The sequence below is a fragment of the Morone saxatilis genome, unplaced genomic scaffold (genome assembly GCF_004916995.1).
Source record: "Morone saxatilis isolate NCDOM2014 unplaced genomic scaffold, NCSU_SB_2.0 Contig18, whole genome shotgun sequence".
In the NCBI taxonomy this organism is placed as follows: Eukaryota; Metazoa; Chordata; class Actinopteri; family Moronidae; genus Morone; species Morone saxatilis.
The window spans coordinates 10,527,607-10,544,471 of record NW_023339740.1 but is presented as its reverse complement, the minus strand read 5'-3'; the positions used below and the strand labels follow the sequence as shown (position 1 = coordinate 10,544,471).

Genomic DNA, 16,865 nt, shown 5'->3' with positions numbered 1-16,865 from the left:
CACACAAACAAACACACACACCATCTCTTTACCTTATTTTCCTTCTTCAGTATTTCATGGTACAAAAATGTGATGGGATTCATGGCTTCTTTTCATATTTTCCTGATCAAAGAAGTGTCCCTCACCTGTGGTAAAGCGTAGCTGGGCATCTGCAGCAGGGCTGGACAGTGACAGAGAAGGTATGGTGGTGGGTGGATGTGGAGGAGGAGGTAGGGAGGTGGAGGCTGGGGAGGACTGGGTCCGAAACACAGGCTGGTGAGGCCAAATCAGGGCAGACACACCTGGGGAGTCCAGCTGGAGACCCGGTCTAAGGATCACTTGCCTCTGTGGTTCCCAGGCAGTAGGTGAAGAGGAGAACAGGGAATGAAGAAACATTTACCAGCAGCAGCAAGGCAGAGACTTACTGGAAAACTTAGATACTCATAAGTCAAATGCCTCTCTAGTACATTGCAACTTCTCATTATTTGGTCAATTTAATGTTGCTTGTCTAGAACAAGCAACTGATGAAGAAAATTCAGCATTGCCAAGCATGCTGCCAGAATACTATAACTCACTCTTTTAATTTTGTATAATAAAGCTACAGCGCCCTCTAATGTCAAAAACTAATGTTCCAAAAGATCATTTGTTTTAGTTTAGTTTTTCTTTGGCATTAGTCACATGATCAATAATGTATTCTATTACAAACTAAAATATGAAATATAATTATTCAGCAATTTAGTACCTGACTGAAAGGATGTGAGGGCTCGATCAAGCTCTCCCGTGAGGAGGTAGTGGACTCTGTGTCGTAAACTGAGTCTGTGCTGGCAGTGCTCTGTCTCCTGTGATAGCCGTCCTCAGACACTGAGCCTGGTTCAGAGCTGCACACGGACCCTGGTCCTGAACCAGAACCAGATGCTGATCCAATCTCCTCCAGATCCATATCCTCCGATGGGATCTGTGTCAGGCGAGGCTTCTCAGTGGACTTGCTTGTGAGCTAATATAAGGTATAAGTTTTACAGTGTTTAAAATTCTTGTGCATTTGTATATAGCTGATAATAGCAAATGATTTCTATATTTCAAACTTTTAATATTTTTTAATAAAGTAAATCCATGCAGTCCACACAAAGACTCCATAGTATCGGCCACTGTCAGTATTAACGCTAACTAGTTTGTTTATTTCTGTGTGTCATGCTTGTGTCTATGCCTCCTCTCACCTTGCTCAGGTGTGTATTTTGCTTGAACCTCTCCAGCCCGCTCTTATGGCATAGCTGCGGCAGGTGGTGCTGGGTGTGTGTGTGATGGTTGGCATGCACAGTAAGGGATGAGTGGCTGTAGGGCGGAGGCTCTGAACGTGTTCGTTCCAGGCGTTTGTGGGAGGGCAAGGTAACTACTCCTTCCCTTCTGGACGGATGAAGCTGGTGCTGCAGAGGAACCGAGCTCAAACCATGAACTGCAGAGGGGAGGAGAGAGACGAACAAGTTAATAAAGATAAGGGCAGACAGAAGGAGAGGAGGCAGAAGAATAAAGGTACATGGGGAGGCTGAGAAAAAAGATGCCAAACATGACAAAAACATATCTGACTCAGAAAGAGAAAGTGAAGTGCAGGGTGAAATATACCTGCATCACCATCAAGTTCCCAGTAGAGGGCACCCTTGTACAGTCTATAATATTTAAGCAAAAGAAATGTAGTAGACAGATGTTCCTACACTCTCTGATTTGAAATAAACAGGCCTTTTTCATAGCAGACATTTTGACTTGCTCTAACTGGAGAGGTGTAAGTGTTACTTTAACACCAGGACCCTGAACTTACACACCTACATGAAAGTCGTTATTGAGGTCGTTAATTCATCACAGGCTTTTTGTTGAGATTGGCAGGACTTAAATGAATAAAACATTAAACAAAAATATCAACTTTACAACTTTCCTTACCAAACGTCCTATCTTGGAAAGGTTGAAATGAACCTTCACATCAACCAGGAGGGCTATGGCCTTGGGACAGAGTTCCACAACTGTTGTTGGATCAGCTCAAAGGAAATATTGTTTGATGCTCACAGGCTTAAGCAAAAAAACACTTGACCCAGTCAGCCAGTTAGTGCTCTATAGCTGTCCTGCCAAAACAGCTCAATTTGCAGTACAAATCTAGGGATGGTGACTCTGCCGAAGGTGCCGGTTTGGCTTTGCCAAGGACAAAACTAACCTTGGCCCTACACAGTAGTTATTTTAAGGTACATGACATAACAGCAGCGATTGCCTTAATTGATGTGTCCAAAATGATATATATCAATATCTGGAGCCTTTGAAAGTGTATCAGAACTAAAACAGCGAGGAAAAACATTTATCCTATTGGCCTCTAGTCCTGCCCTCTCTGCTCTGCTCTTCTATGAATTTCTCTGTGGGCAGATGTGTGGCCCAATAAATACCTTGAGAGATGAACTATGTTAAAAGTAGCCTTCCTTGTACTCTCACTGGAGCTAAGAAGCTCAGGGGATCAAACACAGTGTTAATGGTCCAGAGCACTCCTCTTCAACTGATGATGAACGTAAACATGTTAGTTGTTAGTTGTTAGTTGATTCACATCTCCCCCACATGCTGTGGTGGACATGTAAATCATCAAGAGCAAGGTCCAAGAATTTGATGTTCTTCATTTAACCCTCTAGGGGTAGGTAAGGTATTTCCAGTTACACAACTCACGAGAGACAAGTTGGGAGTGCACCAGTCCGGTATGTGGTTCCAGTATGAGCACTGGCTGTAGGCGCTGACCCAGGGCTGCATTGCTTCCATCCAGAGGCAGGTAGACCTGATGTAGGGCAGATACCGCCAACGGCCTTGCTACTCGCAGGTCAGACTGCATGGGGAGAGAACAGAGAAGAGGGGAGATGATGGTAAGAAATGCTAGAGGGATTACTAGGAATTAGGGAAGCCCTCATCATGGTTGCAGCGTTACACAAATAATCAAAATCAAGGGTTGGAGCATAGGAACAGGGATTAATGGGCTGTTCTGAATGTACAGATAGACTCAAGAAACATGTTAACAATTTCATCAAGTGAGTAAATCACATGACTGATTCACAAGATATGAAAGCACCACAGAGATCAAGAGGGAAGTGAAAGCCTGAATACACCGCATGTTTCTATAAGTGTTCAAATGGGCAGACACTATTTTATACATTCAGTTCTAGATACACACACATCCATAGCATGAATGTGTGTGTATGTGATCAGTAAATTTGCTTAATTCATCCTTTCAATTGATACATGATTCAGGAACTTGTTTGTAGTGTTACTGTGACATAAATTAATATTGATTCTGAAGGGAACCCTAGAAGGTATCATCGCTCACCTGTGCAGGAAGTCCAGCAGTGATGTTGGGCATGGCAGTGGGGTTGGGAGGCAAGGTGAAATGAGCCAAACTACCATCCTTCAGCAGCAACCTTTGTGCCTGAATGGGACAGAAATATTCATTATAGAGATTATCTGTACATACAATTAGTCAAATAAAAACGATCCCACCATCACACAACATAACAAATAACACACACTTATGTAAAGTTAACTTTACTTCTCCCCTTAGCGCCATATACTGAGAGCAACAAGTTGAGCTTAAATATATTAATATATTAACTTTTTCACAGGTAATACATTCTGATTCTATTAAAATGGACTTGTGTGTTAAAAACCCACACTATTGTTTTAACCAGCCAGGAAAATTATGTAAGTACAGTATAGTAAATAGTAAATGTATTTATATTAATGTTTTAATTAGATGAGGAGTGATCAAGTAACATGTTTTTGTGTAATGAGCCATCTGGTCTTCTTAAATCTCACTGTTTAAAGCATCGGGCACTATTACTGTACTGCATTTAACACACCTTCAACATTTAGCTGTTGGTGGTTGTACAGATAAAATTTCCAACAAAACCCGAGTGACACACAGTAAGTACCATTATACATTTTTTGTTGTTTTTGTCCCCTGTTGATGTATGCTTGAACAGGACACTGAACCCTTTCTTAGTATGTTAATGTGGATAAAAAAGTCTAAATTTGCTGTAGTATGAATATAAAAGAAGGGTTCACCTCATGAGCCAGAGGGAGGGCCCCATTATCTGAATGGAGGCTGTCGTTGGGTGAGCTGCTCCCAGATGCTGGGGTGCTGCTGCTGCTGGGAGATGAGTCTGGGTGACAGCAGAATTGAGACACGTCTATCAACTCATAATAGCCAACACTCTCAGAACACATCTGTGTCAGCACAGTTTCATGCTGAAAAGTAACAGTTAGAAATGGTACATCATAGCAGCATTGCGATGCAAATAAAACAGAAGGGTAAGATGATGAAAGTGTTAAAGGTAAATGTAGATACTCTACCCAGAGTTTCTGTCCTATGCTTGACAGTTGGAGGGGCACTGATCTTACGCTGCAGCGGGTTTGGCCTTGTACTGATGAGCTTCTTTATCTTCCACTTCAGAGTGGGCTCAGAGACTGCACACACACAAATATACACAAATGAATATGTGAAGAAACACACACATAATTATCCAGATACCTAGTACTTTTAAACTCACAGATGATAAACTTCTTCTTCTACATCAGAAAGAACACTCTCATTGAGTAATGCACACATTATAACGATGCACTCAATTTCCATTACAAAACCAAGTTAAAACAATCTGTAGCACATCTGAACCAAGAAAATACCTCAACTCTGGTCTATAGCATAAAAAAGTTCCATGTTTACATTGGTCAGGCTCTAATAAGCCCAAACAAAACAATCAATCAGTGGCTGGCTCAGAACAGATAAAAGGGAGCTTTGTGTTGCCACTGAGCCAAAAAAAGCACTAGAGGGTGTGTGCATGCTGGCACCTAAGGGTTCTAGGGCAACAAAAACAAATAATGGTATTTTGAATGGTTAGTGTACATGCAGATATGTACAGGAAGACGAAACCACTCCCACTCTCATTCACACGGTGAGGGAGACCTGGACTCTCACGCAGTTCATTTTACACATACCTTAGTTAAACTTATGTAACTTCTTTGTCTCTTGCAGTCGCTGTTTATTTTATGACTGTTCAGTTTCTCTCTGGCCCTGCAGGTCTGGTGCTTAATGAGTTTCCTTAGTTTCACTGGAAAGGACACTCCTGGGTACATTCATTCTCTCCCTCAATTTCTCATTCTCTAGTACAGAATATGTAACATAATGACAGTTTGCTGAGACAGTGAAAAGCATAACACTGAACAAAATATCCCACTGAACTATGCAGTCAGATGACTTTGAGCCTAACTCAAATTACACAGAGATTGCTACAGAACAGGCCTGAAATGGAAAATCACCAGTGAGCTTCACAGCTTTAAGCTCAGGGTGGGAAGCCCCATCACAGACACAAAAAACCAGAGGTATCTCACCTGTCCTGCGCAGCTGCAGATGGTCACAGGGTGTAGGCTGAGCCTTTGGGGACATGTCAGGAACCGGGAGCCTAGGTAACCAAAACATATATATTGAACTCATGAGTCGGTATCAAGAGATTTGGTTTTTATTGTATTACTTTGATTAAAATCAGAAAAGAAAGAGGCCTTCCGGAGCCCTGCAGGAGCCCTTATTGTATTTTTTTGCAAAAACTGCCCATTTGTCTCTCTCACCTGTATCCTGGTGTAGGACTGCAGTGGTTGGGAGTAACTCTGTCATGGCTCTTCATGATAATGTGTTCCCGAAGTTTCTGCTTCACCAGAGGACTGGCTACAGCACCTACCAGTTAATAAAGTCACTTCATCAGGAAAAAGATACTGATTTGGATCATGTAAAGACATAAAATTGGTAGACCAACAGCCACCAGTGGAGCTGATGATAATATAAAATAAAGATTAAATGTTTTTGATTACACAAAGTACTGTATATTACTGTAGTATAAATAAGAAGTCAGGAGACTTCTGAGATAGGATCCAGGATATTTGTCACTTTCCTCTATTTTCTCTTCATTTCCTCAACATGGTAAAAATAAAAACTGTTTGCTGAAACAAGTATGTTTGTGTGACTTTGGTTTGATATGAGTACAAATTTCCTTGGAATCTGAAAATACATCACAGTAGTGTTGGAATTCCCCCTCTTTCTCATTGAAACCTACAGTGTGATATGACTCAGATCAGAGCATGTCAACAACCAAATGGTCTTTTTAGGGAACCAACGAAAGCACATTACATTATGGAGAAATACATTACATCTGATACTCACTTTGCTCATTTTTACTCTTTTTTATCAGCTGTTGTAACTCTTCTCTTTTCTCCTCCTCCATCTCTCTTTGCCTATGGTCAATGTTATACTGAGAGGAAAAAAACAAAGACATTTGATTTGCACAAAAGGTGAAAAACATTGCTACTGGCACAGGAAGACAATAACAAACATAACTGAATAGTACCAATACTGCATACAATGTCCTGTCTGTCTGTAACTCTGCATTGTATTGTTGCTTTTATCTTGACCAGGTCTATCTTGAAAATGAGTCTCAATGAGAGCACATGCCTAAATAAATGTTAAATAAAAAAGGAAAAATGAGACTTTATGTTAAACTAAAGAAATATACCACTAAAGGTGCAGCACCAACCAGCTGATCCATGATCAGCATCTATCAGAATCGAATGCTGAGAAGGTGGTCTATTTCCTGTAACCTGCCCTGGTTCTTACTCATTTGTGCTGAGCATTTAACCTGTGTAAAGGCATGTGGCAAAAGCAGCTAGCTTGTTATTGTGGTTAATGTGAGAGGAGGCTGATCTGCCTCTGGTCATCTCACCCTCACTCAAATAAAACAAAATGTCACAAGCATACTGAGTAATATTAAGTCTTTGTTCATGTACTGAATGGTGATGATATAGAAATATTAAAGTATAAGAGCCTTGATGATTTAAACACATAAATTCAGATTTAGTCGATGTATTCATCCAATCACCCAACCACCAATGTCACACTCATACCCACTTCACACTCTGTTGCTGGTTATGTTTGCAGCATTTGCAGTGTTGTCCTTATGACACACATGTTTGTCCTTACCTGCAAGTGCTGCTGCGAAAACTGGGAGCAATGCTGAGAGGTGAGGGGTCCCAGGAAGAAGGGAGGGTGGGGGGCCAGCATGGCCGAATCTGGGCCTGGATGCAACAACCTCTGGGTCACACTTAGGTCCATGGGCTGCTCCCCATGCATGGACAATGAAACCTGATTGCTGATGATCACATCCACTACAAGAGGAGAGGGAGGGAGAAAATAACAAATCAGTTAGTCAAAGGGTTGAATTAGATGAATCACTGTCTAACACTGGTTAGGGTGTCAACGTGGGAAAGGGATTATTTATGGATTAAAAAAAGGTCATTAATAGAATTAAAAGTAGTGCAAATATCTTTGATGCCCAGTAGATAACACATTAAAATCATGTTTACCTGAGAAAGCATGGTTTTAACAGATTTTCACAAGAAGTCCAAGAACAATTGGAGCGTCATTTACTGCCTGGGCTTTACATAAACATGATCAAGAGTGCACTCAGTTTATTTGGCGTAAGTGTATGCACAGATGTGTACTTGTACTTGAACTCTGCACGTTCACCAGTCATATTTCATTTCATTCAAGTCTTCCTGCCTCAAGTGAATTGGCTATTGTCCAAAACTGCATTCAGAAAAGCAAAACAGAGGGGTGTTTGTGTGTGTTGGGGTTGGAGGGGCACAAAAGAAAGAAAGATTGAAGGAAACAGGGTGGGGAGTTAGATTTGAACATTGTGTGGTCAAGGCATTTCGGTCAGGTACATCAATCTGTCATCCCTCTTCCAGGTTTTACTAAAATGAAAGAAATAAAAAGCTAAATTTAGCATGAGTGAGACAATTGAACCAAGCTTGAGTGCCCTAATGAAAGACAGATGTCTTTTTATAGGTGTAGGGGAGTGTGAAAAGGTTTTGATCCGTTTATGAAATACAAATGCCACTGTAAATATGTTGGAGCATAGAACATATGCTAAATGTTACTTTCACCTCGAATGATTTAACTGTAGCATGCATGGCACAATGTGGGCCTGATGGTATCACCTATAAAACACGAGAGAAGAAGGCTAATGATAACTGGTAACATGATCAGCCACAACAACAAGACAAAAACATATGCGAGCTCACAGATAACTTGATACTGTTTTCACGTGTCAATACCACTGACACCAGAAACCATTAAACATGGTGAGAAATGTTTCAGAACTGATACAAAAGTGTAGACAGACACAGTATGGAAGGAGACACCTTGCTCCCTCTAGGGTAGAGGGACAGTGGGAGGAAGGGAAGGACATGGAAATTTACTGAACCTGTGTGCCTGAATGACTGCAACACAAAATGTTACTCAACATTACTCAGAATTCCTGTAAGTGGATTCTTTTTTACTGGCATACGCTGCTGAATTGTTACCTGCTGTGGACAGCACTGTAATACAGTTCCAACTTTTCAAGAACTACCTCTCACACTGCGATATGTCGGAATAACATACTTGCATCGCAATTATTCACTTCATTATTCACTTGTTTTTGGAGTTAAATAGACGTTTACGTTCTCAAACCAACTACATTAATAAGGTGCAGATGCAGATAAGTACATGGTGTTTCTAGTTAAACACCTAGTCTGAGTTAAATACAGAATTTGAAGGCCTGTCTACTATCAGAATTAACAGTAGATCCAGCAAAAATGGTTCATTAGCTTAATGAAGCTAACAGCATATCACTAGTGCAACAAAACGGCCCAAAACAAGCCTCCATACAGGCTCAAACTAGGCACTAAACTTCCCTATTTCAGGAGTCACACAGTAGGTAGTACAGACCCAGGCAGTGTTATTTGGTCATCTTTCCCGACAGCAAGACTGACTCAGAGTAAGACGTAATTATATCTGTGAAGGCGTTTTGACAAGACAGAATTCCTCTGAAGAAGAAAACACTCCCACGGTCTTATTACTGCAGGTCAAGTGACACTTATACACATGAAACAATCAGGCAGGGAGTTAATAAGACCAGAACTATTTACAGTGCAAGATAATATCGTACAGTTTAAGGCAAGTGGTTTCAGTTCTGTTGTCCTGCTTGATAGCCCAATACAGAGTTCATAATAACACTATTTGTTTGTGGGACAGCTGTGTGTTCTGTTGTTTTCTTTATGTGTGAAACAGAGACAAACAAAAATATAGACAAACTTTGATTCATGATGCATGATGATTATCTCGTAGAGATAAAAATAAATACAGCATGATGAGCCTCCTGTAAAAATATGCCTGCAATTGACATGCTTCTTGCTCTGCATGGTTCTCCTATGTCACTGGAATCCTGCCTTGCCAGGTAACTCAAGGATGCAAAGACATGTCAGACAAAACTTAATCTCTGAAATATTTCAACCTGTCCGACTTTCGGTTGGTTCAAGCCTGTGTGACAGTATGTCACTGATGAAGTTGAAGAGGCTTGTTTTTTTTAAAAAAACTGTTATTCAAAAAACAGTTTTAAAAAAAAACAAAAAAAATGAAAGGTTAAACAGGAAGTACCAGTTACAGCAGATCAGTATGTACTACCAAAAGAATGTCTGTGTGTTTAGAGTGGTGGGGACTCAAATAATCTGCATACACTTTCTCACACACACATCCACGCGTATGATTACCAAACAAGTCAGCTCCCCTGAGAGAAAGGAAATGATCAGGAAGTCAGTCTTACTTCTCATCTAAACAGAAAAGAAACACCTGTGGTATATTTTTACCCTGAAAATACAGCGTAGACCAGACTGCAGCAACCATACTTATTTGAATTCTACAACAATGTGACCTTAAACGTCCTCCCAGAGACACATAGTGGGTGACTTTTTCTGTATCTTTCTTCAGTTTTAAAGGAAAAGCCACTCCTCCACTAAAATATGTTTGGCTGAGTTTTTGTACTGACACTAAAGCTGCAGTGCAGAGTTACAGTGTGACTCATTATATGACTGGACACAAACCAGTTTAGTCACCACATGATACATTTAAAGGGCCAACTAAACAGTTATGATTTCTTCCAACCTAACCCTGAAAGATTTCAAAAGCTATCATCTTATCAAGAGAACAATTACAGTACACACTTGTTTCAACATTACATTACAAAAAAGTAGTGCAGTGATATTTTTGGCCAACATTGTTTTCTACTGTGCTTTTATCAATTGTGCTTTGAAAGTGCAAGATACACATATAAAAAAAATATATATGTTATTTATAAGAAGAAATCTGGAATGTTTTAAAAATAAGCAGAACTGCATCTAGATAAGATCTTTGTGTGTGCTTCTCTGTCTCTCATTTGAGCGTTGTGGGGCTAAAAATAGACAGGAGACAAACTTCTGGTTTCTGTATATTCGTTTCACAACCATCATGCACTTTCTGTGTGCTTCTGCAGAAATACACTGAAGCACTAACACACACACCTGCACACATGCATAGGCGTTACTGGTGCACACACGCGCGCACACACACATGCACACACACAGACACAGACACACTCACACAGAAACAGTGACTTCCTGTTTCTAAAGTTAGTCTGCACCATAACATCCTCTTGGTTCATTTAGGCAAGACGAAGCTGCTATTTTGGTTGACGGGCTAAATTTCTGCCGCTTGAGAGTTAGAGGTGTGTGGCAGTATTTATATCCACACTGAAGCCCTAAAATGTACTTTTTTATTGTTGGGCTGGTGCGAACTCCACAGTGGTATTGGACAGAGTTAAGTCTGGAAGTCAGGACGTGCTAGTTACTATTTGTATACATAAACACAGGCAGCGGGTTTGAGGGTTATGCCTGGTTAGACAAGCAACAAAGCAGAAAGAGCAGGAGTTCAGAGACAAAATGCTATGTGAAATATAAAAAAATAATATTAATATGGTTTCTAGTAAGATATCAAGCATGCCAACTTGTGCTGAGTGTAAATTAATTATGTTCTTAATCTGGCTGACACTGAGTCCTGTATTAGCAGACCCACTCACAAACACAATTGCAATTTTATGACAGCTACTCCACCATGCTGGCCACCTTCAGCGGTTCCCCCAGCCTACCACCTATCCCTCCGTCCTTTTCTCCGTCCCTCCCCCGTCCTTAGAGGAATCCACAGCTGTTGGGGACATTCTGTCCCTCTGCTTCCGAGCAGCTGGAGTATCAATCTCCTTATGTGTGCATCCATATGTGTGTATGCTTGTGTGTGTCCATCCTATACACGCCAAGATATTAATAGTTTGCAGTTGTTTCTTTTGAGTGTACACAGCAGGTCTTTGTGTTTGCATAAGTAGGATCTGCTTGTGCGACAGTTGAGGGTGTGTGTACACGTGTATCAGTGCATCAGTGCTGGCGTTGGTGCCAGTGTATTAATAGTGTGCATTTGTTTCTTTAGAAGAACACTGTGGCTCTTTGTGCAAGTTTGAGTATATGTAACCATGCCGGTTTATTTTTAGTGTCACCTGTTAGTAAACGCTTGTGTTATCGTGTGTAATCAAGCAAGTGCACATATGTTTGATGACATTGAGTTAGTACGTTGCTGTTTCTCTACATATTAATAGCATCACACCACTTGTTTTTTATGAGTGTGTGGCATGTGTGTGTGCTTATAAGTGTATTAATAGCATTCCCAATTGTCCACATATGCTTCTGTATGTGTATGGTGTGTGTTCGAGTGGATGTCAATAACTTCAGCCTCATATATATCAGTCCTACTGCAAATAGATGTAGATAGAGAATGAGTTTACAACAGTCAACCACTGAGAGTAAGCTGATGATATTTGATAATACTGGTTACTTCCAGTATGGGCATAAGTGAACAGAAATTGCTTGTTTTATAGCCTGCATTTTCGAGTATGTTTGACTCTCTCTTGATTCAAGTTTAAGATTTTAAAATTCTTAATTATATAATTTTTTTTTTCTTAATAACTGTAATAACCTGTCTTTCACATTTTTTTATGGTTGCAACTACACCATTTTTTCCCAATTAAATGTTTGGATATTGTTTTAATATTACATGTCAGACAATGTTATGACTTTAAATCGCTTGCCTTGTCTGTCCAAAACCCCAAAACACAAATGTATCAAATTAGCTTTTTCTTTCAATCCTAACAAAATCTGAGGAATCCTTGTCAAAAAACGTTGTCATGTCAAAAATGCGGCCGTTATCACACATTATCAGATGTTTCGCATTTGTTTACTATAGCAATAAACTCTGTAAAGCATACCACAGAGCTCATTTCCTTCCCCCCGTCAAGGTTTATGAAGTAACAACTTATTATGCCATAACATAAGACATACATTACTACACTTGACTGTCAACAGGATAACAGCACAAGCATGAGACTATTTCATCGTTTAACCTTTTCTTTCTTTTTCTCATAGTCATCTGAACTGTTCTGTGCTGCCTCTGCCCCTCTCTTCAACAGAAAGTTTAGAGGTCACACAGTTATAAGACCTCTCTTGATGTTGTGTCCCTGAGGCGGCACGGGAAAAAGATGAGGGGTCGTCAGCTCACTGTAGAGTTGTGTGTATGTGTCACAAGCTAGTGTGCTCTTTAGTGTGATTCTCCAGCTTGATTACTCACAACCAAATACAGACTGACAATTGTTGAAATGGTTTCATTTTTTTCCTCCTGTATGTTCCAAAGGGTCATCTTTTTTGGCAGGGAAAAAATAGAGCTAAATTTGTCCCAGGGTGCTGTCATAAGGTTGGCATGAGACTGAAACTCTGTCTTGCCCGAGGGCACACACAATATGTGCTCCTGCTAAAAGAATTGACACTGATACTTTCATGGCCGAGCAGGTGCTCAAAGTTCATAACAGAGAGTATTGACACAGTATATTAGTACTCATATACACCCTCATTCAGACATACCACACACAAACTATCACCTTAACATTGCCGTCAATTATGCAAATTAAGACATGAGCCACCATTTGACCTGACTGGAACAACAACTGACTTCCTTTATGTACTTCAAAAGAAACAGCGACTGATATCTAAGCATGGACTGATTCAGGTCAGTGGTCTGTGCACCTCATCTCCACCTACAAACATACACCTCTGCTGTGTAATCCATCATTGCCAGAGGTCCCCTGGGAAAATGTGGCCTTTACACACCCACACACAGAAACACTATATCTGTTTTTACATGTAAAAACCCGCTGTCTGGTATGATGATGATTTGACTGAGAGAACAGGTTTTCATGCCCACTTCCTACTATAAGTCGCCCATGTGTTAGCAGTATACTGTGTACTACTGTCTGCTATTGCACACTAGGTTAGAAAACTGTGTACATAGAAGGACTTCTTTGTTTCAAATACACCCTGCAGTCAGTAAGAAAAAGGTTACTGTCTTCTGATACAAGCCTGCTTTTACTGCTGGTTTTGATAAAGTAATTGTCTTTGTTTGAACTTTGTTGATTACCCTAATACTCTCCATCTTTTGCCATCTCGCATGATACACAAGCAGAAAAATGGTCCTGTTGCTGTGTTTTTGAGGAGCAGAGTGTATCAGTAGTCAGCTGAGTTGATCTTAAATCAGGAACAGGAAATGTGATCTGGGGCTCTGGCCGGTCCAGAACACTGTTCCTATTGTCAGTACACTGCTGTGGCTCACACTGGGAAAACACTGGGGACTTTTAAAGGTTATCTGTCCTGGGAAAAGGTTGATATTCACTTTCACAACTAGCCTGCAGCACAAAGGTATACCCAAAATGGATATCTGATGATGGCCTGATGACTAAATATGACTTTGTTTTTGTTAGGCTTCTTACTATAAATGGGGTCAATAGAGGGGTCAATAAAGAAGCTAATCCAACAAGCCTCTCTATCAGTGTTTACTCAGCTATGGTTAAACACTCTTCAAAAACACTCAAAATAAGTAGTGGTGGGAGGTATCTCACTGGTCATCTCAGTCATCTATGCAACATGCAAAGTAAAAAAAAAAAAGAAACAATCCACCAAACGTTAATATCCTCAATTTATTCATCTGAAGACATTAAAGACATATCCCATGTGTCCCATGTAGAGCTGAACTGATTAGTCTTTTGACAGAAAATGTATGCAAATATTTTGGTAATATTCTGATTAATTGTCATGATCATGTAAGTCATGTTTTACGCAATAACATTTGAATTACAGAGTTTGGGCTCACAGATTTTCTTCCGAATAAATGTACATTCATTTCTTAGCCAACTCAATGAAACTCAGAAAAGAAAACCAAAACAACTAGCACACCTCTGTTTCTCTACAGTATGTGTTAAACCACACTGTGAGTTGAATGCTGAGGAAGAAATGTGTTTTAAATAACATTGAATTCTATTAGAGGGTTATAGAGACTTTATACCTCAAGAGCAAGTAAAAACAACACTGACCACTAGCAACCACCTTGCAGTGTAACCGTCATACGAGTTATATGAACTGAAGCATTGCCTTTCAACTTTTTAGGCCAGAGTATGAGTCACAGCTGACGCCAGCTGGAGAAGGAAAGAGCTGACTTATGTTGACATCAAAATATCTTGGTGTACAAGAATGTAGACAAACCCCTTCAGACAGAAAAACAAAGACAATTCCCACATCTCCAATGTAAGATGATGGTGTTAAAGTTTCACTTGAGCCTACAGCCATATGAGGCCTATTCAGCGTGTGCGACTATGACAAAGCCAAACCCCACAGGCTGTCACAACTAGCAGAGCAACAGGGCCTTTGTGATCAACAGTTTGTGTAAGATGACACTGATCAAGAAGCATAAAGGGACGGTTATTATAAACAAAGTCTTTATTCATTGCTGTACTTTTGTAACACACAAACGTGCATGGATACAGTATTTGCATGCTGCAGAGACAACCACGCATGCACACAAGTACACATTTACCCATTCAAAGCAATAATGATAATCCTGTCACTGCTGGATATCTGAGATGAGAGGAAAAATGAAGGAGTGAGGGAGATATTTAAAAGGCATCAGAAAAGGGGGCAAAGGAGTGTAGATGGTGTCGATTCCTTTGGCATGGCCCACATGAAACTAAAGTAACTGTATCCCCGCACCAACACTGAAGCTATGACCTCATCCCATCCAGAGAGGAAACCTGGACACATGAGAACATTATTCCACGCATGGCTGCCGCGTGTGTGCATGTCTCTGTGTGTTTTCATTTTCTAGGGACTTAAGGGACTTGGGTGGGTTTTAACCATTTTTAACCACAACTATCATAATACAGCGCACACACACACATACACACACACACACACACTGAAACACTGCTGCCCACCCCATGGTCTATCAAACAACCAAACATTTGTTGCCTAGTAGTGAATGAGTCAAACTTTTCAATGACGTTATGGGCATAAATACATCCAGTAGGAAATTCTACACTTGCACATACAATGAGGCCCTTAACACCATAATTACACAATTATTTGCCCTATTTTTCACCTTAAATTAGTCATGTTGCCTGTCAGATTAGGATAATTACCTTGAGTTACACATAGTCAATAAGGTAGTCAATCAGGCAGATAATAAGGTATTTACTAATTCAAACTTGCTCGGTCAGGTCATGACCTGGGTCACAGACATGTTCACATACTCTGATTTAGTTATTATAGCCATTTTGTATTACTCTGGTGCATTTCTTCAAATGAAAAAGTGAAAACATCTACCTGCAATTGGAAATCTCAGCTAGATGAGCTTTTAGACCTGCTGAGTTTTAACGCATGCCAGTAGGATACTGTGGATATAACTAAATGTTTATTTATAGTTGGCAACTTTTTACCACAAAAAAAGGAAAACATTATTTCAGATGAAGCAGGCTATTTCAGCTCACTGGAGTTCTTGCACACAATAAATCAGCATATACCAGTATAATAAAGTTAAACCTTAAAAAAAAAGTTGTTACAACTTTTAGACGCGTTTTCTAGGTAACGCGTTAACGTTACTTCACAGTGGACGTTAAAACAGTTAAACATCGCCTACCTTTCTGAGGTGAAGTTCAAACGCGACGCATTTCCAGTTTCACGCTACAACGGAGGAGCTGACAGCCAGGTTTGCAATAGTAGCATTAAGCCTTTCTGGTAATGAAATCAGAAACGCTGGTCCCAACCGTGCCGCTGTCAAAGCTGTGTACATTAACTTTAAGCTCAGCGCTTCAAAAATATTCCGGTAATTATGTAAGAGGAGGACAGTCCACCGTCGCCGAAAGCTGGTCTCCACTTATCTGTCTCCTCCTCACTGACTCTGACTGTCGGTAGTGAAACTGCTGATAAAAGCTGCTGAGAGTCTCATTTTCATCCGTGTGTGTACTGCTGGTGTGAGGGCTCCATCTGCTGAACTCAACAGGGTAAGGATGCCCTTTGTGTGTGTGTGTGTGTGTGTGTGTGTCTGTGGCCTAACAGTGGACCATGGCCACATCAAACTTTCACTGACAGTGGACCAGCGAGCCAACACTGGACAGTTTTGGAGCTCTATGTTGGGGGGGCTATTGAACAGACTACATACTGAAGGAACCTGTCTCCTTAAACATGATCTGTTACTATCATTAAGTGACAAAATATAAATGCCCAACTTTAGTGGATGTCCAAGCTAGTGTAAAACTTCACGCTTTATTAAAATGAAGGGTTACACAGAAGACTGGTGAATAAAAAGTATTCACTAAAAACAAAAGGATACATTTAGAAATGAAATGGTCAGCAGCAGATCATTTCTGAAATGGTCAGCAGCTGATCATTTCTTTTGTTTAAATTATTCACTCATAACACGTATAAAGTCAGACCTTTACTCGACCACGAATAAAAAAAAGACATAAGTAAAATTCTTATGAGGAAATAAAAATCTAGCATCTACATTACAAGTGGGGTTGTAGTAACACAATCATGGGTGCAGATCCCGGGGGGGA

The 16,865-nt window shown here is 40.3% G+C and overlaps 1 protein-coding gene across 1 annotated transcript in view; it reads right to left on the bottom strand.

Moving 5' to 3' along the window:
* LOC118328011 (histone deacetylase 7-like) overlaps positions 1-16,865 on the bottom strand; it is a gene marked incomplete in the record, with an annotated part of 37,831 nt that overhangs the window by 14,045 nt on the left and 6,921 nt on the right. The window contains 11 exon segments of the mRNA XM_035661596.1: positions 126-324; positions 722-973; positions 1,194-1,429; positions 2,671-2,824; positions 3,320-3,418; positions 4,054-4,151; positions 4,342-4,455; positions 5,377-5,447; positions 5,611-5,716; positions 6,200-6,287; positions 7,013-7,197. Coding sequence (XP_035517489.1) covers positions 126-324; positions 722-973; positions 1,194-1,429; positions 2,671-2,824; positions 3,320-3,418; positions 4,054-4,151; positions 4,342-4,455; positions 5,377-5,447; positions 5,611-5,716; positions 6,200-6,287; positions 7,013-7,197 — 1,602 coding nt within the window.